Source organism: Limanda limanda, chromosome 19 (assembly GCF_963576545.1).
Source record: "Limanda limanda chromosome 19, fLimLim1.1, whole genome shotgun sequence".
NCBI lineage: Eukaryota > Metazoa > Chordata > Actinopteri > Pleuronectiformes > Pleuronectidae > Limanda > Limanda limanda.
Window position 1 is genome coordinate 19,616,122 of NC_083654.1, and position 25,319 is coordinate 19,641,440.

General features: G+C 42.5%; 1 protein-coding gene across 1 annotated transcript in view; it reads left to right on the top strand.

The window, feature by feature from the left end:
* Positions 1–822: 822 nt before the first annotated feature.
* pkhd1l1.1 (PKHD1 like 1, tandem duplicate 1) overlaps positions 823–25,319 on the top strand; it is a 43,608-nt gene continuing 19,111 nt past the window's right edge. Inside the window, exons 1-41 of the mRNA XM_061093395.1 lie at positions 823–877; positions 1,007–1,084; positions 1,377–1,521; positions 1,609–1,711; positions 1,817–1,874; positions 1,960–2,053; positions 2,855–2,908; positions 3,047–3,120; positions 3,217–3,259; positions 3,400–3,470; positions 3,557–3,667; positions 4,957–5,047; positions 5,761–6,031; positions 6,156–6,232; positions 6,324–6,483; positions 7,071–7,206; positions 7,887–8,030; positions 8,112–8,266; positions 8,478–8,588; positions 8,725–8,874; positions 8,962–9,086; positions 9,176–9,339; positions 9,664–9,824; positions 10,971–11,103; positions 11,330–11,484; positions 12,067–12,189; positions 12,488–12,593; positions 12,826–12,933; positions 13,045–13,209; positions 13,319–13,440; positions 14,101–14,233; positions 15,038–15,230; positions 16,196–16,338; positions 16,978–17,082; positions 17,401–17,586; positions 18,442–18,615; positions 18,724–18,929; positions 21,183–22,155; positions 22,277–22,525; positions 22,602–22,751; positions 24,706–24,880. Of these exons, the coding sequence (XP_060949378.1) occupies positions 823–877; positions 1,007–1,084; positions 1,377–1,521; positions 1,609–1,711; positions 1,817–1,874; positions 1,960–2,053; positions 2,855–2,908; positions 3,047–3,120; positions 3,217–3,259; positions 3,400–3,470; positions 3,557–3,667; positions 4,957–5,047; positions 5,761–6,031; positions 6,156–6,232; positions 6,324–6,483; positions 7,071–7,206; positions 7,887–8,030; positions 8,112–8,266; positions 8,478–8,588; positions 8,725–8,874; positions 8,962–9,086; positions 9,176–9,339; positions 9,664–9,824; positions 10,971–11,103; positions 11,330–11,484; positions 12,067–12,189; positions 12,488–12,593; positions 12,826–12,933; positions 13,045–13,209; positions 13,319–13,440; positions 14,101–14,233; positions 15,038–15,230; positions 16,196–16,338; positions 16,978–17,082; positions 17,401–17,586; positions 18,442–18,615; positions 18,724–18,929; positions 21,183–22,155; positions 22,277–22,525; positions 22,602–22,751; positions 24,706–24,880 (6,230 nt within the window). The remainder of the gene's footprint in view (positions 878–1,006; positions 1,085–1,376; positions 1,522–1,608; positions 1,712–1,816; positions 1,875–1,959; positions 2,054–2,854; positions 2,909–3,046; positions 3,121–3,216; positions 3,260–3,399; positions 3,471–3,556; positions 3,668–4,956; positions 5,048–5,760; positions 6,032–6,155; positions 6,233–6,323; positions 6,484–7,070; positions 7,207–7,886; positions 8,031–8,111; positions 8,267–8,477; positions 8,589–8,724; positions 8,875–8,961; positions 9,087–9,175; positions 9,340–9,663; positions 9,825–10,970; positions 11,104–11,329; positions 11,485–12,066; positions 12,190–12,487; positions 12,594–12,825; positions 12,934–13,044; positions 13,210–13,318; positions 13,441–14,100; positions 14,234–15,037; positions 15,231–16,195; positions 16,339–16,977; positions 17,083–17,400; positions 17,587–18,441; positions 18,616–18,723; positions 18,930–21,182; positions 22,156–22,276; positions 22,526–22,601; positions 22,752–24,705; positions 24,881–25,319) is intronic.

Sequence of the window (25,319 nt, forward strand, 5' to 3'; positions counted from 1 at the left end):
CTGGGATAAAGACATTTGGTGTTCACTGTTGTATTCAACAATGTATTCATTGGTTGTTGTGTTGTATTTCATCATGTTGTTCAGATTTTTGTTGTGTCAACCTTTTGGTTTCCATATAAACTCGGGACAAGTTTCTAATTTTAAGTTTATTTCCAGTAATTCTATCTTGCACAGCCCCTCGATGATTTCACTTTGAGCTTTTTATAACTTCTGTTTGCTCATCCTCCTCTTCCTCTACCTCCTCCTCCGCCTCCTCTCTTCTGACCCGTGTGTGACTCTCTCTGCACGTTTGGTTTGGCGTGATCCTCAGATTGAGTGTGAGCTTCATGTCCCTGTTGTGATGTCTGCTGTCACCTCCCATGTCTCAGGTGAGAGGCGGAACAATGAGCAGCAGCATAAAGACTCCGCTCACAGCCGTGTCTCTCTACCTCTCTCTCTCTCTCTCTGTGTCTCTGCACCTGACACAGCTGACAGGTGAACTGCTGCTTTTCTAACTGACCCCAGGTGAGTTCTTATTCACTCTTAATTAACATTCTCATCTAATTCTCATCTTATAACTTGTCATTGTGATTGCAACAGATTGTTGTGTATTTGACTTTATTATCTCGTGCTGTTCTTTATGTGAGTTTTCAGAGGTTTTGCTCTTCTTCAAATTCATATTTTCCCCAAATCTTCTTTTGTGTAGATTCTTTAAAATCCTTCCTATATTATAATTGTAAAACAGCATTATTTGTTTCAGGTGAATTGATCCAGCATCTCCTCTGAGCTGCTCCTGAACCAAACACTGGGCTGAGGCGCCCGGGACTCAGGGAAACCCCCACCATGGAGTCGCTGTTGAGGCCGGCGGCTCTTCTGCTCACACTCTGGTGCTGCTGCAGTGAGTTACACACTGAGCATTGTACTTTTTAATACACTCACTTGTTTAACATTGCATAATGTTGGTTTTGTGAATTTGTAAGTGCACAAAATTCCCCCTGATATTGGAAAAAGCATCTGTTTATTTCAGGTGCTCAACAAATTTCCAGCATAAGTCCACGTCGGGGAAGCTCCAACGGAGGAACACGACTCACAATTAAAGGATCAGGTGAGTGGTTGAATTAAAGACATGGTAATAAACCTGTATCACTTATTATCTAATATATAGAGATATATTGATTATGCATTGTGTTAGTGCTGTGAGGTGATACAACATATACATCTCTATCAGATTCCAGCTCTATGTTGAACTCTCGGATAGTTTTCTCAATTTTGTCAATGATCTTATGATTCGATCTAAAATGATGCTGCTTAAACCACAAACTGTTAAGGAGGCATACAATTGATGTAATATATTTGTTCTCAAATTGATGATTGTGGTTATTTCCTTCCACTTCCAGGTTTTTCCCAGGAGGGACAGTTCCAGCTGAATCCAAAAGACGACACCTACGGGAACCATGTGACGCTGGTGTCAGGTACCTCGTCCATCCCTTGCGATGTGGAGAAAGACTCAACACACGGCAACCAGATCATGTGTTACACCAGGTAGGCTTCAGGCTGACGGGACTTTCTACACATTCAATAACGTCTTCACGCCACTTCAGCAGAGACTCTCACTTGTTTCCTACACAGGGCGTTCCCCGGAGGTTGGTACGTGGTCCATGTCACGGTGGATGGCGTTGCCATTCCTGACAGCAAAATATGCCGGGGAAATCATCACCACTGCAGTTTATATGTAAGTTCTACGGTTTAATCTACAGTTTAACTGCTTCATCAGGTCGTCCCCTGCTGTCAAGTTTGGATTGTTCACACATGCTTCTCTTTTCCTGTCTCTGCTCAGTCTATTTGGTGGCGCACCCCCACCATCCGTGCTGTTACTCCAGTCAGCGGCCCCCCAGGTACAGTCCTCCCCTCTTCAGCACGTGGTCCTCACTTCAGACCAGTTTGAACTTTAAACTAAACCCAACTTCCATATCCCTGCAGGCACAATTTTGACATTGAAAGGCCGGATCTACACCGACGTGTATGGAAGCAACACGGCTGTGAGCACAAATGGCCTCAATGTCAGATTTGTCAGGTATGAAGATAAAATGACACTTGATATTGTTCCCAAATACAGATGTGAATTAGAAGAGGTCTATTTTTTTCATGCTGTGTGAAAAATTTGAAGAATACATTTAAGTTCATAAGTTTATAAACCATATTGATATTATATATCATTTTATACAATAATATTGTCTTTTGCACACTCTGTCTACATATTCTTAGACTCATAGTATATTATATTACCTATTGTATAGTCAAATACTTATATTCATATTCATACTTCTACTATATATCATATACTCTCTGTATATTCTTGTTTACATAAGTCTATATACACATATTTATTTATGTGTACATGTTATAATTACTATTATTATATCACCATTACTATTATTATTATATATACTGTTGCTGCCATTATTACCATATACTGCTTTTATATTGGTATAATTACTATCAAATATAAATATATATTATGTTATATTATATACTATATATACTGTACTATTCTTATATACTGTCTAACAATACCATTACCATCATATCATCAGTACTTTTACCATCATCTTGCCAATGCACCTTATCTACCTATTTTATTGTATTTTATCTTGTGCTTCTGTTTTTTATTCTTTCTACCTCAATATTTTTAATTTTATTCTATTGTATTGTATTGTATTTTATTGTATTCAAATATACCGGCTGCTATGACAACTTAATTTCCCTTCGGGGATGAATAAAGTACTCTATCTATCTATATCTATCTATCTATCTAAGTGCAGATTCTTAGTTTAACGATGTGGCAGCAGTTGATCCTATCTTGTTTCTCTTGCAGGTCCTACATCGGCGGAATGCCGTGTGAGATGCTCAAACCACAGTCAGATGAACTGTAAGTGTGCTTTTCTACATGTGGACAGGGTTTAGAAATGAAATCAAAGTAAAAATGCAGCACAATGATAGTTCATCATAGTGAGAAGTAAAATGCATCATTTATACGTTGCTGAAAGTCTTTCAAACGTTTCTGAAGATATAACCTGCGACTGGATTCAGAAACTTCCTGGGACGGAAAAATGAGCTGCAGAATGACGGGAACATATGTTGGTAAGCTGGTTTGCTGCACAGTTACAGCTGGATTTAATGTGTGTATTTTTAAATTGATCAAACAGTTTTTCACTTATTACGTTTTATTTCCAACAGGGCATCACAACCTGAGCTACATTCTGGATTCTGAATTTGGAAGGTAAAACATTGTGCCCACTCCAAGTGTTTATATGTAAAGATTGCGCCCGTGTATATTCAACCTCTGAAAGTCCAGATACAGTTAAGTGAACTGATACTACACACAACTACATTAATAATGCTCATATTTCCATTCTATAGGAGTTTGCCCGAATTGATTCTGTACACGGTTTCATCTGTGGATAAACTTTCCATGGTCCAGACCTACGCAGGTACTTCAGACAGCGAGACATGTATTCACAGTAAATGTTCCATAAGTCTCGTTACGCTGACATGTTTGTTGCTTTTTGTCGAGTAGAGGTGACAGGAGTCTCTCCTTCCAAGGGCAGCGTCATGGGCGGAACCCTGCTGACCGTCCACGGCCGCTTCTTCGACCAAACCGATCAGCCAGCACGAGTTCTCGTTGGAGGTAATCGTCGCAATCAGAGCTTTGGAAAACTTTGAACAGAAACTCCACGGCTGCAGCCAAGTTTCCAGCCCGACAGCTTTACCGATATTGTTTTACTCTTTTAAGTATGCTGCATTGTTGTGGTGCGTCTCCACTAAACAAACCCTCGACATGGTTGGGACCCATTGTCGTGCAGCAGTATTAATCCCTTTCAACACCACACTATGTGCACATACTTTACAACAAAAGAAAACATGTGCAGTAGAATTCCTGCACGATAGAAGAGAATTTTCTGAAATACTGAGAGACAGTAGACTGTGACGCTCTTTCACAATATTGCATGAGTCATTTAACAAGCTGTTGACTTTGAGTTCAGCTCATGATTGACACAATTGTATGGGAAGTCATTATTTCTCAATCACAGCTCTGGCATGAAATCGTTTGAGGGAAAGTAAATACAAATAATATGTTACATTTTAAATGATTATAAACCAGATAAGAGTGTCAAATGACTGTAGAAACAGTTAAGTATACCTGGAAATAATTATTCCAATGAAATGTTTTTAAATCTGCATGTCTACAATAGATTTCATATATTAATAATGTATCTGCAACTGACCAGAGTAAAGATTAATCATATGGTCTAAGTTAAACAACCATTCCCAAAATCTACTTTTGTGAGTATTTCTGAATCTGTCTACAAACACAAATACCTTCATCTCGTAAACTGGGATGTCACAACAATAAAAAGACGTTGGAAAGATGCATAGTACAAACAAGTAACCTATGAAAAGAATACTATATATAATAAATTATATGCATCTTAATCCAGCACTGACACTAAATGTACTTTGGACAATATAGTCTACACTATCATAAAGTAAGTACAATTTAACAAAACAGGAGACTGTAAAAACTTGCTTATTAAGTAGTAATACCTCAATATGAAAATATTACAATCAAAGTATTACTTAACAGTAAAAAACGTTGAAATGGATACTATGAGTCTGTTATTATTATTATTACTACAATGGACTAAAACTATGAAGTACAAATTGTCAATAAAGTACTTCAAAATGGTATTGAAGCCTTTTAAAGTACAGTGTAGAACTAAATGTACAAATGTCTTGTGAAGTAAAAGGGTTGAGAGCTACTCCTCATTTTGTACCTGGACAAAAGCAATAATTGTATTTCCAGGAAGAAGATTCTCGACCGAAACTTCTCACAAGTGCACATGATAATAAAGATAAGGTCGTGGCAGTGGAATGTTATTTTGTACTTTCATTCACCGGACAGTTTTCTTTCTTCAGGTCTGCCTTGTGAAATCAAGATGGTGTCCGATGACAGAATTATGTGCAGAACTGCCGAGCACCAGATGAACAACAACAGCGTCTTCCCAGGTGGGAACATGCCGTCTCTCTGGCTTTGTCTTGTAATGAGATGCGGGCATCACTTGTCTCAAACCATCACAGCATTTGTTGCTGTGTCATTGTTCGTTCAGCGCTTGAACTTCCATTGTCAACTGGATCACTGGAAGAATTTAAAGCAGCTGCCAGAAAACCCGTTGAAGATGTTGATCTGGTCTTATCACTTGTCACAGTCCATCAGGTCTCGCCAGCCTTTGATTTGCTTTGTGCTGTAAGAAGATAATTTGTTATCTGACGAGACGAAGACATGTTTTTATTCACACATCAAACTAAATGTTCTGACAAAATGTTGTGACTCATCTTCGCTGCTCGAAAACAAAGCAGGACTTGATAAGACTGGAAACGGGAGAAACTGGCTAGTCCAATTTCAGATGGGAGGTTTTATACTTCTCTCTTACCTGTATACTAAATGTTAAATGTTCAATTCATTTTCAGTTTTAATACAGATCTCCTGAGAACCAACATGTTTTAAAAAGTATTTAAGCAGGGACAAGACCAACAAGAGCCTTGGCTTTCGGAGACAAATACATTTTTAATTTGAGTCAAAGTTGTTTTACAGCCAAAGAAAAATTACTTTCAATGTTCTGGTCATTCCTTGTGTGTTTATTTATTTCCCACTTTGCATCCATCAGTTATGATTTAAATCTGTTGACTGTTGGCAAATGGCCTCATCTCACCACATGTGCTTCCAGGTAGCCGAGGTTTGAAGATGGAAGTCTGGAACGCCACTAGACCCAAATCCTTGACCGACATCTGGACCTACAATGAGAACACGACAGGATACTGGTCCCAGTGGACTGACTCCTTGCAGGATGACTTCCCAAATACATTAAGAAATTTCTGCTCACGACTCAGAGGTTTCATTGTCGCTCCAGCCAGTGGTAACTTCAAGGTGACCATGCTGTGTGATGACCGATGTGAACTCTACTTCAGCAACTCCGGTCGCCCTGAAGACAAAGTATGACATAACAGTTTAGTTCAAACTAAATAACATAATACAAATAGATCTCAAATATATATATATAATATATATATATATATATATTTGATATCAACTCCTTTTTTACATTTTTCCACTTTAGGTAAAATTATTGACCCAGACACGTTATACCAGGACACACGCCGTGTCTGAAGTGATGGTTCTCGAGAAAGGAAAACCGTAAGTATGGCTCACGAATCCTCCATACTGTGTTTTACTGTTGCTAAGAACATATACATGAAAATACCAACAAATCCCACTTTCTCTCTAGCTACTACATCGAAGTATTACATCAGGATTACGGCGGTCTAACAGATTTGAGTGTTGGCTTGATCAGTGAGAAGTCTTCTTATACACAATACCAGACCAAGGCTGCTCTCAACGAGATCCAGCTCATCATTGCTCGATATGACGTGTTCGATGAGGAACAGGTGTGTGGCGCCTCATCCGATGCTAACCTGTTGCTAACCTATCTTACCTGTTGCTAACCTGATGCTAACCTACCTCAAGGGATGCTAACCTACCTTACCTGTTGCTAATGTGGTTAAATAACTCACCATAACGAACAAAAAACGTTTTCAAGATTTTAGAAAATGGAAAATAAATACTGAGATGAAAGGTTTTATACTGCTCTATTATCTATATGCTAAATACTACACCCAATTTCTAAGAGATTATTAGCTTAGCTTTGCATAAATACTGGAAACAGGGAGCAAGTCCTTTTTTTTAGATGAGAGAATTTAATCTGAGCTCTTATCTCTGTGCTTAATGTTGAGCTAAAGCAGTTTTTATTCCTGAGCTTAACATAACGGCTGGAAACTTGGCAAAACACGTTAAACAACATAAATCAGATTCTACACAGCAAGGTGGAGAGGTGCTGGGTGTGAGGAGAATAATACCATGGTGTTGAACAGCACATATTTATACAATAATGAAATGTTAATTGCCTTTATCATTTAAATAAGTCCATGTGATGACTCTGGATTCGCCTCTAAAGTTCCTTCTCTTTGTCCCTCAGTTGCTTTCCTTTGACTCGTGGCCGAACAGCACAGCTGCAGTCAACGAGGTTCAGAATGTGAGCGTCAGCAGCAGCTGTGACGGTAACCTCTGTGGCAGCGTGTTCTTCAGCCTGGGCTACGGCAACGCCAAGACCGGTACGAGACAACTCACTGGGTTAACTACAGCAGGGGTCTTCAACGTTTTTCAGGCCAAGGGACCCCCAAACTGGTGGAGAGATGGAGCTACCCTGTTATTGTGCATTCAATACTAAGCTATTCAAATATTACAAGGGTTCATATATTCATGTTTTTAATTTAAACATGTGCAATGTACAGGGTGGCCATGCCACTGTCATTTATAAAAACATCTTGCTTACAAAACTGAGCTATTAAAGTAATTCACAGATTCATGTTTTTATTTTAAACATACATGTAGAAGAGACAGTGAATCCTCAAGCCATCTGTGGATGGCACACATGCTCCCACATTAGTGAGATGTCTGACCTTGATGGGTAGCACACAACTTATCTTACCTTGGACGGATGGAGGTTGTCAGGCAGAAGTTCAAATCAGCCTCACAAAATGTTGGATGCATGTTAATGTGTATTTAAAAACATTTAAATTTGTGGAAAAAAAATTGGTTCGAAAATAAAACAATTAAAAAAATTCTCTAATCAACCAAAGATTTTTCGACCCCCCTGCAGTACCTCCGCGGACCCCCTAGGGGCCGTGGACCCCCTGTTGAAGACCTCTGCATTAGAGCATTACCTCAGAACCAAAACCCCTCAAGACTCATCTAATGAAACCACATTGAACTTTGCGTGTGTCTTCTTCAGCTCCGATCCCCGTCAGCGCCTCAGCAGCTGTGGTGGAAAAAGCCTTGAACAGCCTTTGGTCCATCAAACCTGACACGGTTCAGGTCACCAAGCAGGATTCCAGCCAAAGATCCGACTTCTTAGTCACATTCAATTCAGACAGAGGTAAGAAGAGACAGAAAAACACGCCTGGGAGGGAAGAGGATTGATGTCTGCAACTTATAATGTTTGTCTTTTTGACTGCAGGTGATTTCAAACCTCTTCACCATGAGGCTTTTGGCTCGGACACCAACGTCTCGGTTGCGGAGGTCACCAAGGGGAGGAGCAACATGGAGACGTTCACTCTGCTCTGGGGGGGAGTCCCAACAAAACCCATCGCCTATAACGCCACTGAGGATCAGGTCTGTCACGAAAAAAACATCTTGTAACTCTAAATCTCATTATTCTCAATTCTGACAAGGCTTTACTGGAAATTCAGAATCCCCCAATTCTGCAAACCCTAAGTAAACTGTGATGATCTTAGACTAATGACTCCTCGAGTGGATGTGCAGTACATTCAGACTTGTACCTGAATAAACGATACTGAGGTTCTCCTCTTGTGACCGTGAACAGGTGCAGTCGGCTCTGGAGGACATGATGCAAGCCGAGTGTCCCGCTGAGATCCTGACCCCCGAAGGCAGAGATGTGAAATACTTTAAAGATTTTGAAGGGGACAATTCTCAGGTCAGCGAAGGCGAAAGAAAAATCTTTGTTTTCTTTAACTGAAAAATCAAATGAGAAATGCAGCTAACACTATTGGGTCAAGCTCAGGTAACTTACCAGACCAACATCTGAATTGGCCTTTTTGTTTGCTCACCAGTTTGATACTTCTGCGGAAGGGACTCCAGAGAAATACTCTGGTTTCTGTGGCCAGTGGTCACTGAAGAACCCCCAGGTCCTTTTCAAGAACAGCTACACTCAAGAGGACGGCAAACAATATGGACAAATCTCACTGGACTCATATTCCATGGTAAATACATCTGGTAATACACATGTTATTAGCCATGCTGGTTTGAACACACAGTCTGGAATCTAACTGTTTCTGTCATTGTTCCAGCTCTGTTTCGCCTACAAGGGAACGTTGAAGGATGAGGTTGGAATTAAATTTTCCTATCGCAGCAGTCAAGGCAAAACCACGACAGAGACGGCGAAGATCAGCACAGTCTTCACTAAAAGCCAAAAGTCGGTTAAAATCTATCAAATGTGACTTTGAATTGTCAGAAACAGTAAAAAAAAAAACTTGAATAACTTTGATTGTTCTTTCTTCACAGATGGGGTTACAAGTGCATGGACCTGCTGAGTTCTGTGCAGACAGAATTCATCGGCAGCCGGTACAACCTGGTGGAGATCTACCTCTACCAGGACGTCTCCGGGGCCGATTTCTACGTGGACGCCGTTTACATTGGAAAGAGGCCGACCACAATGGATGAAAATGGTAAACAGCTTATTTAATATCCCAGTCAACTGTGCACAAGTGGAGATTATCATAGAAAATCACTCAGCATTAGGTAATTAGTCTACTATTAATTTCATGTGATAGACAAAATAGTTAATCCAATTTTAAATGCGTTCAACACAATCAGAAATGTTTTTTTCTTCAAACACAGTCCAGAAAACAGCAGAATTTTACATATTTTTAATGGACAGTACAACATTCTTTCCTGAATTTGATAGTGATTCTTAAGAGAAGGACTGATCACTGATCCCAAGACGTTAACGTTCTACATTTAACTTTGAGGCTCTGTGTTGTTTCTCCCAGTTGTGAGCCTCATGAGGAGGCCTCCACCGTTCGAGGGACGTTTCTTCGATAGAATCTCGGTGACCAAAGAATCAGATGGTTCACAGATCAGCTACAAGATCAAAGCAAAGCCGGTCGATTGTGCCTTTGATTTCCCGATGCTAGAAGTCGGCTTCCTGCAGGTAAAGGATTCATTAACTTATATTTTTTAGAGAAACTGTGTCATATTTATGATTTATTGCCTGTAGATTCCTGCATTGGAGCAATAGTCGACCACTGGAAAAAGCAGATTAATTGTCTTTCTAGTTTTGTTATTCGGGACCAGGAAACCCACATTTTGAAAAAGGATAATGACTAATATTAAGCCAGCAAGTGGCAGCCGTCTGTAAGTTAATCAGACACTCCCCAAAACGTTAAGCTCCCGACTTACAGTAGGCCTCAATGTTTTCTTAATGTGATTTTTATAATTTGTACATGTTAAATTTCAGTAAGTAAAAAAGTGATTTAGCTGGTGAAATCCTAACCTCTTTAAAAAAAGAAAGAGTATAAGTGTGTGACAGAAGACGGGTGATTCCCAGTGTGATGGAGCAACAATGAGGAGGCTCTAATCCGCCCGGCTTTTGAGTCCTCGGAAATAAAATCCAAATAAGGAAAAGCCTGAGGTCAGAAATGAAACCTACAGCATCAGGTCTCTGAGTCAGCGTGCCACCCAAATTAAAGTTTCATTATAATGTCTGTAATAAAAGTCAAAACAAGACTTTACTGAATAGCAGGATTCATCCAGGTCACGATTCTCAAAGCAGTTGCTCAAGGAAAAGAGGATTTGTCTTGAATCAGGAAACAGAGGAAATGACCAGTCGCCTGCAGTCATGTGATATAAGAGCAGTAGAGGCGCCATCATGACCCGGTGTAGTGTGTCATGTCTCAACAGGCTGAACAGTCATCGTTTCCCCAATAGATTTCAACAGAATCAGAGACGACTGTTACGACAGTCGATCCATCATCATTCTGCTGTATTTATAAAAAAAAATGAAATCCTTCTGCCTTTGTGGTTACGTTTTTGTACAAACAACTTCCTCCTTGAAAATACTAAATAGATATTTTTCAACTAAGCTGAGAAACAAAGTAAAATATTTCATTATTTCATTTCTATTGTGATACCGATCGGTGCAACAGGTCACAGCTTTTAGATCCTTCGCTAGTTTGCGGTGTCCTTTCTTATATGAGCCTTTAAACAAGAACACAAAACTACACAAGGTTGTGTATCAGTTAAAAACGGTACAGGTGTCTTTTCTAACTCTCTGCTTTTTCCACTTCTGATTTCAAAGATGTCTAACAGCAGCGAGAACATGGCCGAGTTCAGTGAAGGAGGAGCCGTCGTCAGCGCCACCCGGCTGCACGCCGCCTCGCCTCCGCTGAGCGGCACGTTCGATGCAGAGATTTATGGAGGAAGAGCTGCAGGTAGATCAGAATGGGATCACATGTGTTGGTTTGCTCCTATGAATAAACAAGTTCTACGTTTATACGCGTCACTATGGGCCACAGCACTGATTTCTTGTCGTTTTATTGACCAAAGCCCCTCACAACACTTCCTCGGGACAGTCAAACATGTAATAAAGATTCCAAGTCCCACACACGTGTCCGAGCTTCTTCTACAGGGACGTGTCTAACACAAACTCGTCCTCAGGTCTGTCTGTGGACATCAGCGCCAAGGACCTGAAGTACGCTCTGGAGGGAATCGCAGGGATGGGCCAGGTCAGCGTCTGGTACCAGGGAACCTGCCGGCAGCCCAAGTGGAAGGTCGAGTGGCTCACGAACCCCGGAGACCAGCCGTTGATCCAGGTCATACTCCACTCTTACTTATTCATGTTTTACCAACACAACTTATTCTGCCCTCAAATCAGATGTGTGTGTTTATAGATGATTACATGTTCTTGAAATCCCTTTCCCATCTTGCTTCATTCTTGTCTTCATTCTCAGAATATGAGACTTTGAAGTTGAGACCTTTTACTTTTGGGTCAGGATTAATCCGAACCCTTTTCTGTCAAACCAATATCTGATATGATTTAATTAGAATATTCTACTGTCACTCTATTTTATCTTAATTTTTTTGTATTAATTTGTGGTTTTTAATTTGGGGAGAGGTCCTGTTAAAAAGATGCAGCGTCTTGAACTCTGTTCTCACATCTGTTTCCCTGCAGTTTGTACGAATGCAAAATAAAGCTAAACTACTACTCCAGCTACTGTAATACCATTAAAAGTACTAGTAATACCTTTATAAGTATCAGTGGAAGTAGAAATGCAGAAGCTACAGTGCCTGTAGTATTGAATATGAGTAAATACGAACGTGAATATTGTTTATTAGTGTTTATTCACTCTTAATATCGCCTGCTCTGACCAGATTGTGTCTTATTCTCATTGCAGATCAACAGCTCCTCAGTTGTGGGAGAAAACGCAGTTGTTAGAGCTCAACAGAGGAGAATGGGAGGACTGTATAATTACAAACTGGGAGGAGATTTCTTCCGTGTCGTGGAACACAAACCACAGGTAAACAAAAAGGATTCAAACAGCCTCTGGCACACCTGGATTTTGGTTTGGCCATCATTCACCTGTCAACCGTGTTTGTTTGTAAGAGAAACCCTGCCGAGCAAGTGTTGTGTTTTTCCTGTTTGGATTAAGCTGTGGTTTAATTTTGTGCCTTCAGGCAGGAATTCATTCCACTTAGTACTTCCTTCGTGTGATTGACAGCTGCACTCTTCTATTATTCTCTTTAATTCCCCTGTAGCAGCTTCTTCACATGCTTCACATTATTCTTGATGAGGAATTTTCTTGATGTTCTTCACAGGTGGAGGTTTCCATCAATGGCATTCCCTCAAAGTGTTCTGGGGACTGTGGGTTCGACTGGTCCGAGGGGAAGACTCCAGTGGTGACTGGGATCAGCCCGTCTCAAGGTGAACTATGAACATATCAGCTGCTTTATTGGGTCAAATGTAATGGACTGGATGGAGGATTTGGTACAAAACACTATATGTTATTTCAAAGTGCCAAAAATCCGGTGCAGCTTCGTATCACATCACTTTTTAATAATTAATAATGGAAGAATAATAAATCAATATCTACAGCCTCCTGTACCTACAGTATCTATGTGGTGATGAATGTTTTAAACATACCTCTTCTCTTCAGGATCAAACGGACTGGGAACTCTTCTGACTGTTACTGGGACCGGCTTCGCCAGCGAGAACGCCTCCATCATGGTGGGACCTGTCAGGTGCCATGTTGAGCAGACCACATGTAAGTGGGAGATGGTTTGACAAATGACAGCTTCAGGTTGTTGTTATTATTTGGCAGCTTCCAATCAGGAGGAAGGAGTTGAATTAAACCTTTTTTTTGTATTTATTGCAGCGACCTCTCAGGTGTGCAGGCTGGGCCGGGCCAGCGCTGGAACTTACCCCGTGTCTGTCACCTTCCCCTCACTGGGAAACTCACGCTACGCATCCGGCAACACCAGCCACTTCACCTACCAGCTCATCGTGTCGTCCTTCTCGCCGCTGTCGGGGAGTCTGGGAGGTAAACAACCTGTCAAACAGCTGCACTGAAATAAAAACCTCACAAATCATGATATTATAAATGGTTTGATCAAATCGTGCCTGAGATCTTCTCTCCTGTTTCTCTCTAGGTGGAACTCTGCTGACGGTGAAAGGCTTCGGCTTCAGTCCCAACACCAGTTTAACTCTGGGCAGTGTGGAGTGCACGCTGGTTTACACCAGTGACACCGAGCTGAGATGCAGAACACCAGCAGTAAGTGTTCAGACTCCAGTTATATCTCTGCAGGCGCTAGAAACTAACAACTAACCTTGTACCTCGAGGTTAACACGTGGCGTTTTTCATTGCTTCTTTAAAACAAGGTACTATGCTAACTCTTGCAAACTGGCTCCAGGTGGCGAGTGCAGAGATGTAAATAAATTAAAACCTACAAGGAGTCTTCCAGTGACCTAAAAATAATTGTACTACGCTGTAAATCTAAAGGTGGATCATAATGGTAAACACAGATGGACGACGTGTCTCCACTTCCTTCAGTCAAAGCTATAAGCAGTAGTTCTTAAAGCATCAAATAACTTATTAACATCCGAGTGATAGGAACTAGCTATAATGACAAATTGCTTGTATTTTGTCCCATGGAGGAGGTTTATGTCCTTTAATGGTCAAAGTCGACCACCAGGAGGCAAACAAGAGGATTCAGCTTCACTTCTGGGGAGCTGTCATGTTATACATCTTTATTTACATCATCTATTTTATATAGATTGAAAAAAGGAATGAATGGACTCACCTTTTCACCTTTCAGCTCATTAAGAAATATTATCAAGCTCAAGGTTCGCTGTCAAAGAACCTCTGCTCTAAATAAGGCACTTTGATATATATATTTCATGATTAATAAGACCTTCTTCTTTCTTTTTTCAGGGTCTTAATGCATCACAGACGGTGACGGTGACGGTGGGAAACATGAGTGAGACGGCCGACGGCTCCTTCAGCTACGACGAGCTGCTCACGCCTGGTATCACCGGCCTGAGTCTGTTCACTTCCACCGTGTTCGGTGAGTTCAGACCAGTCAAATGTTGAATGAACTCTCAGTGAGGTGAGATCTTGACACAGTAACTGGTTGTAGGGAGCGGTGAATCCAGAAGAGCACTGGGATGATCTTCTTTTATTTGTTTAAATGTGAGCTTGAGGTAAATGGGCAGGATGGGTTGTGTTCTTGAAGGTCAATAGAAATGTGATCTGTCTGCCTGTGATGCCGAATGTGCTCTGTCCTTTGTTCATGAAAAGAACAGGATGTAATTTCGTGTTCTTCTTCTGTCACAAAACAAACACAACACAACTCAAGGCACATTAGTGTTGCAGTACTGAATTATTTCTCTGACAATGACAATGTTAGAGAATGAAGATTATCTCTGTGCTTTTGTCCTGTTGCAAAATTGTGAAGTTCTTAGGTTGCATGTGAGTTGTCTCTCTAATTGTATGGGAACAAATCATATCAGTCTAATTACATGTGGCACCAGGAGATTAAAGCCTCGTGTCAAACTCTTTTGTTGTCGCTAACACCTCCAGAGTTTTGTTCTGCCGTTGTGTTATGTTGACTCACAGGTTTCCTCTGTTTTTTTTTTCTATTGCTTTTGTCAAACCTTGAGAATCTGAGCTCAGGACACTTGTAATTATAAAAGACAATACAGAAGCAGACAAGAAGTAATCCTGCGGAACAAACACTGGAACATTTCCAAAGGATTCAAGGGGATTTAGTCAAGTGACAAGTGATCATTATGTTGCCAGTTGAGCGACAGAAATCTTTTTTTCCGGGCGATAACGTGTCAATGTTTTTTTTTCCGGCTCCTGTTTGCAGAACGCCGGCTTCTCACCCTCCAGGGTCAGCGCCTCGGAGACGGAGGGAATGCAAGCGCCGTGTACGTGGGTGGGAAGGAGTGTGTCCCTGTGCACTGGGCGGAAAGTAACATCAGCTGTCACCTGCCTGTGCTGCCGCCTGGTCTGCAAAAGGTGGACGTGCAGGTCAAGAATTTCGGATATGCACAGATAAGGTAAAGCTACTGAGAAAGACATTTAGAAGTACTCTCACGTTATTCAAAGTGGGAAACTTTCCAGGGGAATTAACGGGAATAAACGGGAATAAACTGGAAATGTTGTGGGTAATTTATACTAACTGTATTTACCTTGTCATATACAGACATAAATATAAACATTTTGTTTTGTCATAGGCTGATTTGAGCCCTGAGGAAACTTTGGGCACTTGACTATATGCTTCTGCATCGTTGTGTCATTCTTAACATAGGTCTTTGCACAGTATTTGCAAATGTACACAGCCTTTCCTTCTACATTGGATGGGGTGAAATGTCTCCACACATGAGAGAGTGCACGTGGCATTGTTCTGTAGAATAAGATGAGAAAAAAGTTTGTAAAAAAACACTAATGCAATGCCGGAGATATAAATAGTTAGCCAAACAATTGGAATTGTCTGTAAACATATTTTACAATTGATGGATAAATGAATGGAAATAGGCTAGATGAACAGATGAACAATCCTCAATCAGAATGCTAATATGTTTTTTACCAGTAATATCATTGAAACTTACCTGACTAGTCCTGCACTCTACAGCAGGCCTCAATAGCCCTGCTGTAGAGTGAAGCATGCTGGGAGTTATCTGTGCATGTGATGGAAGAATGCTCAGTGGAGGGTTGAAACTCAACGTGCAGTGTGTGCTGCATTTTTAAAATAGAGTCTTGAATGATGTTTTTATTGCTCAGCGTTTAATTTTTGCGTATTTATTTATTTTTTTTCAAAATTCCCAAAATTCCCGAGCTAAACTTCCTATGGAAAGTTACCAGAAACCTTCCGCCCCTTTGCAACCCTACTCTCACATAGTATCTGCAAAATGTACCTACCCCCAAAATATGTTCATCGGGATAAGCTCACAATTCTCAAGGAAGGGAAAACAAATCAACTGAACTGATTCATTTCCGACTCTTTCTGTTTCTTGTTTCATAGAAACGGCTTGAATGGAACCATCGAATACATCCTGGAGGTCCACAGCATCTCCCCCCTGCTGGGCTCCTTGATGGGCGGGACCCGGCTCACCGTCTCCGGCTCTGGTTTCAGTAACAACACGTCCGACAACAAGGTTTCCATTGGTGAGCAACACAAAGATAATCCAACAAGTGGGACCACAGTGGAACTGGATATGAGAATTATGGTTGAAGGGGAAACTATAAGAGTTACTTCCTGGTGGTTATTTACTGTGACGTCCATGTAAAACCAATATTTGATATGATTTAATTAAAATATTCTACTGTCACTCTATTTTATCTTAATTTTTTTGTATTCATTTGTGGTTTTTAATTTGGGGAGAAATCCTGTTAAAAAGATGCAGCGTCTTGAACTCTGTTCTCACATCTGTTTCCCTGCAAAATAAAGCTAAACTACACTCCAGCTACTGTAATACCATTAAAAGTACTAGTAATACCTTTAAAAGTATCAGTGGAAGTAGTAATGCAGAAGCTACAGTGCCTGTATTATTGAATATGAGTAAATACGAATGTGAATATTGTATATTAGTGTTTATTCACTCTCACGAAGACCGGGAATTAAAATGCACAAAGTCATAATCCAACAAGTGGCACCACAGTGGAACTGGATATGAGAATTATGGTTAAAGGGGAAACTATAAGATTTACTTCCTGCTGGTTATTCACTGTGACGTCCAAGCAGATATGGAAAACGTTATTGTGTTATACCTCACACGTGTTTTGTGTTTGTTTGTGGTGTGACAGGAGAAGCTGTGTGTGAAGTGAAGGTCGCCTCGGCCAACGAGCTGCAGTGTGTGATGCAGTCAGAGGGGAGGAGCCACAGCGTCACCAACCAGGGATCCCACAGCAGTACGTCTACCTTTCCGTCCATTGTTTCCTTTGCGTGTCAAACTGAATCTGAGCACAACAAGGTCGAGGATTCATTTACAGAAAACTGCAGCGAGCCAAGAAGCTGTCACCTGCAGCTTAAACGTGTCGGCGCCTGGAAACTGTCCCGAAAGAGATTTAACAAACCAGTCTGAGCTGTGTTTTTCCATCATAAGCCACATTTCAAATAGGATTTACAAGTATTTAAATTACACGTTGCTTAACCTCAAGTAATGAAATCTCCTGTGTGTGTTTTCATCTGTCTGTCAGTAACTTTAAATGTGCCTGCGTGTGTCCCAGCTTACGGACAGGGCTACGCTTGGAGTCCCGCCTCCGTCACGGCGCTGGTCGGGGACACGGTGACGTGGCGTTGGGAGGCGCCGGCCTTCCAGAAGGTGGGATACAGGGTCTTCAGCGTTTCCAGCCCCAGTGGCACCGCTTACGAAGGAGGAGCATTCACCAGCGGAGACCCCAAAACCAGCAAAGGTAGAACCACACGTTTTCAACAGAGGTTCTATGGAGAGTTCAGCAGGAAAAACACCTCATTCACTGAGTTCCTGAAGAGGAAATTACCTATTTAAAATATTTGATACTGTTTAATATCATCTTTTAGCAATGGTCGGGTCCTGGAAGCCTGGTTTTCCTTTTGGTGACAAATATATGTCAGAGTTAGACTTTTCTATGATAGGAATTAATTAATAATATTGTATTTTACATTTAAATGTAGATAGCCTGTTATATATTTGAAGACCAATGTCGTCTGTACGAATATGAGAATGAAAGAACAAGGAAATGTTTTGGACAATCTGCAGTGGTACATAGATGTTAATATTGAGGTGATATAACATATAGTAATTGTTGATTTTCAATCGTGAATACTGACGTCTGTAAATACACACTTAAATATATTTCCCATATTATAACACTCATTCTTGCCAGAAGTGCCTTTTGAGTACTTAATGCTTCATGTACTAATTTCTAGATTAGTCTTTTATTTGTTATTCTCATTTCTCGTTTCCCAGAATGTCTCAGAAACTGACAAACACATGTGAGAATCTCGCAGAATAAGAAGATAAATGAAATAACAGCGAAGCTTTATCGTACATGCAGCTCACGCTTACTTGCAATGCATTATGGTCCATCATCTCCCTAGCTGATAGACGGTTCATTCCGTTTAAATCAGATTATCAAACAGCCCTTAAACATTTGCCGTGACACACAGGGAATGTGATGCAGACTTCATTATGTGTCACACCTTTTAATAAATCCACACCGAGCACGCTTCATGGTTCGATGTGAGATAATTACAGTCTCTCTCTCCATCTCTCTCTCTCTCTTCAGGACACTTCAGCTACCGCTTCACTGCCCCCGGCGTGTATTACTACAGCAGCGGCTACATCGACGGAGCGAACGCCAAGCGGCTGCAGGGGGTCGTGAAGGTCGAGGCCCGGCAGCAGCAGAGCGGCAAGGTGTCCGTCAGTGTGGGAGGAGTCGAAGCCAGACACGTGACGGGAGGTAAATATACAGACGTGAATCAAATAGAAGAGCTCTGACTCAGAAACTTGTAAAAAAGCCCAGGTTTGATTCTGTATTTCAAAATAAAAGACCATAACTTCCCTCCAGGTTCCCGACGTGTTGCCAGAGACGCCCCTCAGTGTGTGGCCACGCCCCAGTGCCCCGGCACCAATCAGACTTCAGGAGGCTTTTCCTTCAGCACCTCCCCCTGCTCCACCCCCACTGTCACCTCCATCTCTCCCAACCAGGGCACCTATCACCAGCTCATCCACATCCAGGGCAGCGGCCTCAGCGACACCGCCTGCGCTAACGAGGTCAGCCGGGGTTTTAAAATCACTCATTAATGTGAACGTTTAAAATGCAGTAACAGCAAAGTACTTTCAAAATATTAATCATGTAGCTTATGAATGAATAAATACAATGTTGTTACACTAACTCTTCACTAAAATACAAGAATATGCTTCGTGTTGTTCAGTCCAACTCAGGTCTTCAGCATCTCTCCGGCTATTTGTTGATAATAATATTAAGAAATGTTATTAATAAACCAACCTTTTTAAGCAAAGTTATAAATGAGGTGTTGAATACAAACAAGAGCAGTTAGAGCAGTTTAACAAGCCAATTAAAAGTGGTTTGAAGATCACTCAACATCAGGAAAGGAAATACAAGAATATTTCAGATGAGAAAATTAAAAAAACTAAATGAAAGTCGAGACTTCTAAAAGGATTAAAATAGTCAAAAGTCAAAATCTGTCTCTTCTTAACCGAATGAATCTTGCTGTGTTGTTCTCAGCCTTGAGTTATGCTCAGTGTTAAAGTCCTTAATATGCTTCGTGTTGTTCAGTCCAACTCAGGTCTTTAGCATCTCTCCAGCTATTTGTTGATAATGATAATAAGAAATGTTATTTATAAAGAACCTTTGTAAGCAAAGTTATAATTGAAGTGTTGAATACAAACAAGAGCAGCCAATTAAAAGCGGTTTGAAGATCACTCAACATTAGGAAAGGAAATACAAGAATACAAAGGTTACAGATGAGAAAATGTTAAACCAAATGAAAGTTAAGAATTCTAAAAGGATTAAATTAGTAAATAGTCAAAATATGTCTCTTCTTAACCGAATGACTCTCGCCCCTGCTGGGCTCCTTAATATGTTTCGTTTTGTTCAGTCCAACTCAAGTCTTTAGCATCTCTCCGGCTATTTGTTGATAATGATAATAATATTAAGAAATGTTATTTATAAACACCCTTTTTAAGCAAAGTTATAAATTAAGTATTGAATACAAACCAGAGCAGCCAATTAAAAAGCGGTTTGAAGATCACTCAACATCAGGAAAGGAAATACAAGAATATTTCAGATGAGAAAATTCAAAAAACTAAATGAAAGTCAAGAATTCTAAAAGGATTAAAATAGTCAATAGTCAAAATATGTCTCTTCTTAACCGAATGAATCTTGCTGTGTTGTTCTCAGCCTTGAGTTATGCTCAGTGTTAAAGTCCTTAATATGCTTCGTGTTGTTCAGTCCAACTCAAGTGTTAAGCATCTCTCCAGCTATTTGTTGATAATAATATTAAGAAATGTTATTTATAAACACCCTTTTTAAGCAAAGTTATAAATGTTGTATTGAATACAAACCAGAGCAGCCAATTAAAAAGCGGTTTGAAGATCACTCAACATCAGGAAAGGAAATACAAGAATATTTCAGATGAGAAAATTCAAAAAGCTAAATGAAAGTCAAGAATTCTAAAAGGATTCAAATTGTCAATAGTCAAAATCTGTCTCTTCTTAACCAAATGATTCTCTCTGTGTTGTTCTGAGTCTTGAGTTCGGCTCCTCAGAGTTAAAGTCCTTAATATGCTTCGTGTTGTTCAGTCCAACTCCAGTCTTTAGCATCTCTCCATCTATTTGTTGATAATGATATTAAGAAATGTTATTAATAAAGAACCTTTTTAAGCAAATTTATAAATGTAGTATTGAATACAAACCAGAGCAGCCAATTAAAAGCGGTTTGAAGATCACTCGACATTAGGAAAGGAAATACAAGAATACAAATGTTACAGATGAGAAAATGTTAAACCAGCTGAAAGTTTAGAATTCTAAAAGGATTAAAATAGTCGATAGTTAAAATCTGTCTCTTCTTAACCGAATGACTCTGGCTGTGTTCGGTTCCTCAGTGATAAAGTGAGTCCTTAATATGTTTCGTTTTTTTTCAGTCAAACTCAAGTCTTAAGCATCTCTCCATCTATTTGTTGATGATGATAATAAGAAATGTTATTTAAGAACCTTTTTAAGCAAAGTTATAAATGAAGTAGTGAATACAAACAAGAGCAGTTAGAGCAGTTTAACAAGCTAATTAAAAGTGGTTTTAAGATTACTCAACATCAGGAAAGGAAAAACAAGAATATTTCAGATGAGAAAATTCAAAAAACTAAATGAAAGTCAAGAATTCTAAAAGGATTCAAGTAGTCAATAGTCAAAATCTGTCTCTTCTTAACCGAATGATTCTCTCTGTGTTGTTCTGAGTCTTGAGTCCTGCTCCTCAGTGTTCAGTGAGTCCTGGTTGTGTGTCTGCAGGTGTCGGTGGGCGACCAGCCGTGTCATGTGATCAACAGCTCTCAGTCAGAGATCTTCTGTCGCCTCGGCGCCGGCAGCGAGCTCGCCGTGGGCGTCGCCCTCCCCGTGTCCGTCAGAGTCAACAACCTGGGCACCGCCATCGTGGCCGTGCCCACCGAGCTCGCCCGCCGCTTCGTGGTCCTGCCCACGGTGGACTGGGTGTCCCCCCCCCTCGGCAGCACCAAGGGCCACACCCGACTCTCCATCCGCGGCTCCGGCTTCTCCGCGGGTCAGGTGACCGCGGCCGGCGAGGCGTGTGCGTTTGTGTCGGTCAACTACACTCGCATCGTGTGCGACACCGCGCCCTCGCAGCCGCACGCCGGGGACGTGACCTTCCAGACCGGACGGATCCCGAGCTCCTGTCACTCAAACTGCTCCTTCATGTACTCCTCCTCCGTCACGCCCACCGTCACCGCCGTCTCCCCGGACGCCATCGCTGGTCCCACGGCCGTGAACGTCTCCGGCTCCGGGTTCGGCAGCCGACTGGACGATGTGGTCGTCTTCGCCGGCAGCTTCGAGCTGGCAGTCACCGCCGTGTCGGACGCCAACATCTCGGTCCGAGTGGACGCCCTCCCGGCCGGAGACCACCCGGTCAAGGTCATCGTGAGGAGCAGAGGCCTCGCCGCCGGCCACCCCCCCCTCAGCAGCCGGGCCCAGGCCGCCCTGAGCCCCGGCGCCGGCAGCACGGCCGGAGGAACTCCTCTCGTCCTCACGGGAAACGGCTTCGCTCCCGGGAACACCAGCGTGACGGTGGGAGGCGGAGTCTGCGAGATCCAGGAGGCGACGCCGGGGGTCCTCCGCTGCCTGACGCCCCCCCACAGCGAGGGGCCGGTGGCCGTCAGCATCCGGGTCCTGACCGTGGAGTACCCTCCGCTCAGCTTCACCTACTCCTCAAACCACACCCCCAGCATCAGCTCCGTCAGCCCCACCACCGGTAAACTATCCTCCTCCTCTTCACGTGCTGCTTGTTAAACACGCCTCCATCTAACCCTGTGCCCCCCCCCCCCCCGGCCTCCTGCCCCCCCCCCCCCCCCCCCCTGGTTGTTTTCCCACAGGGCCGAGCGGTTCAGTCCTCACGCTGACGGGTTCAGGATTTGGAAACGACTCTCAGCTCCTCTCCGTCACCATCAACCACGAGGCCTGCGACGTGTCCGCGGCCTCGGACACGCAGGTCACGTGCACCGCCGGGGACAACCCCGGGGGGACGTACGGGGTCATGCTGAGTCACCGGGTCAAAGGTCACGCCCTGTCCGGGGTCACGTTCACGTACGAGCTGACTCTCAGCAGCGTGCAGCCCGACCAGGGTGAGAGGAGACACCCGGCTGTGAACTCTGATGACCCTCGAGTGTTTCTCTGATCTAATCTCTCGTCTGTCCTCAGGCAGCTATGGGGGCGGAGCCTGGCTGAGCGTCCGGGGCTCCGGCTTCGACCCGCACAACTCCACCGTGACCGTCTGCGGGGGGGCGTGTGACGTGGACAGAGACATGTCCACGTCCACGCGTCTCTACTGCCTGTCTCCGTCCAACAACAGTGAGTCTAGTCGTTCTACTCTTCTTTATTTGACCAAGATAAAACAGATGAAGTGTATCCTGGTCGGCCGAGAGGTCGCTGTGTTGTAGAAGTTTGATGTTGAAGGAAAGGAACGCGGACCCAGTACTTAGAAGTATAATGATGTTTATTACACAAAAGTAGTACAGGTCAGGACGAGCTCTAGCCTGGGTGCCAGACGAACTTAGCCCCGCCCACAACATTTGTTGTTTCGGGAAGTTCGGTCTGGAGTCGCTCCGTTGGGGAGAAACTATGGCCGATCAGGAGCTGACCGGACCAATCAAATCGTCAGGGCGGGCTTTATACGATGATTGACAGATGATCTACAGTGACGTAATCAACCACGTCACCAGAGAGCGCTGCCTGCAGAGCTGAGACATAGACATATATAGTGTTTATATCTATGAGCTGAGATGTGTCAATGCTGCCATCGAGTCTGTTTCAGAGACATCGACAGCGCATTCATTTTGAAAGAGGAACAGAGGAACGTGATCAAGGCATTTGTAGATCGAACAGATGTTTTTACCGTCCTCCTACGTGATTCATAAAAAGTTTAATGTATCAGCTGGCCCCGATGCTGCAGCCACACAAGCAGTCATATGAGACAAAAAAGACACAAGTTGGGACGCTGTTGCTGTTAATGTTGGAGCAACAAGGAAGTGTAAAACGATTAGCTGCCGTTTCTCCTCCTCGCTGGCTCCTGCAGAACCATGACAGACGGATCTCTCTCAGAGCCTCGCGACCGGCCCGGGACCGGGACCGGCCCGGGACCGAGGCTCTGAGAGAGATCCGTAGCGGGCTTCTTCACGCCGCCGGCGGCCGGGGCTCTCACAAGCAGCCCTGGTCACCAGCTGCTTCCTGGGGGCTTTGCCTCCGGTGGATATACGAGCGGCATTAGCAGCATTTCCATTGATTTATTTAGAGAGTAAATAAACTCGTGAAACAGACAACTCACAACAACTTTGCGTCGCTTGACATACGTCACATACTACGTTGCTCTGATTGGTTGTAGGTCTATCCAATTGAGCGAAGAGGCATTTTGTTTCCTGGTTCTGTTGAAACACGCCCCATAATCACAGCCCAATGGAGCGGTCTCAGACTCATATTCTGACTAGAATAATGAGTATGACAACGTCAGGCTAGACGAGCTCTAGAACTCGGAGAAATCACCCAGGCCAAATAGTGAAATCTGACCGGCCGTGGTCTCACACACATTATATAGAGAGGTTAGTTCCGCCCCTGACTTCGGGTAACATGTCACCCCACCTGGGGCCTTCGAAGGACGTGTTTTGTGTCCGAACATGAAGACACATTGGTCAAGGACATTCCCTCTTCAGCCATCCATTAGCTGGTCAGAGGTTTTTCCAAAGAGGGACAGACCTACTTCTAGGGAATGTCTGAGAGTCACGAAAAGAAGCATCATAAATATAAACCTGTCATTATATTTAAACACATGCTAAAATCATTTACTCTAGTGAATACACGACACAGACAATAAGACGATTTGAACTTATCAGACAGTTTTCTGATGAAATGATATATAATAGAAATATGAGCTGTTTCAGTCCGAGGCTTCTCAACAGGACCTGAGAGAGAAATCTACTCAGAGCTGAAAGGGTTCAAATGTCAGAGCTGACGTCACATTCCCATAGAATGTGTTCTTACTGGTTTGTGTCGCCTTTAGTCACAAACACACACACATGGTCTGATGGAGACACACTATGTCCTTGTCAGCTTCTCACCACAGAGGAAGAATGATTGACAGCTCCGACTGGTTGTCATCTCTGTGCACGCATCTTAACTCGTCCCATCCTTCTGTTGTGGCATGTGTGTGTCTGCCTGTCTGTCTGTGTGTGTGTGTCTGCCTGTGTGTCTGTGTGTGTGTGTCTGTGTGTGTGTCTGTCTCTGTGCGTGTGCTTGTCTCGTCTCCCCTCAGGCACACAGTCAGAGCTCAGCTGTGTGGTTGCCGTGGTTAACGAGCTGGACGCCGTCAACATCTCAAACGGTTTCACCTACAAGTCTCAGCTGACGCCACAGATCACCGAGGTTTCTCCTCGCCGTGGCGGCACGGCCGGCGGCACGCGGCTCACGATCAGCGGCTCGGGTTTCAGGTGCGATAGAGGAGCTCCTCCCCCTCCAGGGAACAAACACACAAAACACAGACACACCCAGAGTGGAGGTCCAAGAGGGAAACACTCAGGTTGCATGACACAACTCCTCCTGTCACACAGGACGTCTTTATTCAATGGGACTAATGTGAAGACATATAATCACATTTATGAAATCATTATTAACAAAACAAACGGGTAAAACTACAATGCACAACTTTATATATGCATACACAACATACACTACCTTTAACACTTTATTCTTCATCTGTTAATCTGTTGGTTTTCATACCTTTAGATAACTTCACTTAAATGTAATATGTTATATTAAAAAAATCATAGTATCTTTTAAAAAATATTGTTCTTTTTTATTGTGGAATATTACAATCCTGCACATGATAGCATTATATTATTATTTTATATCTATAGCACATAAAACTAT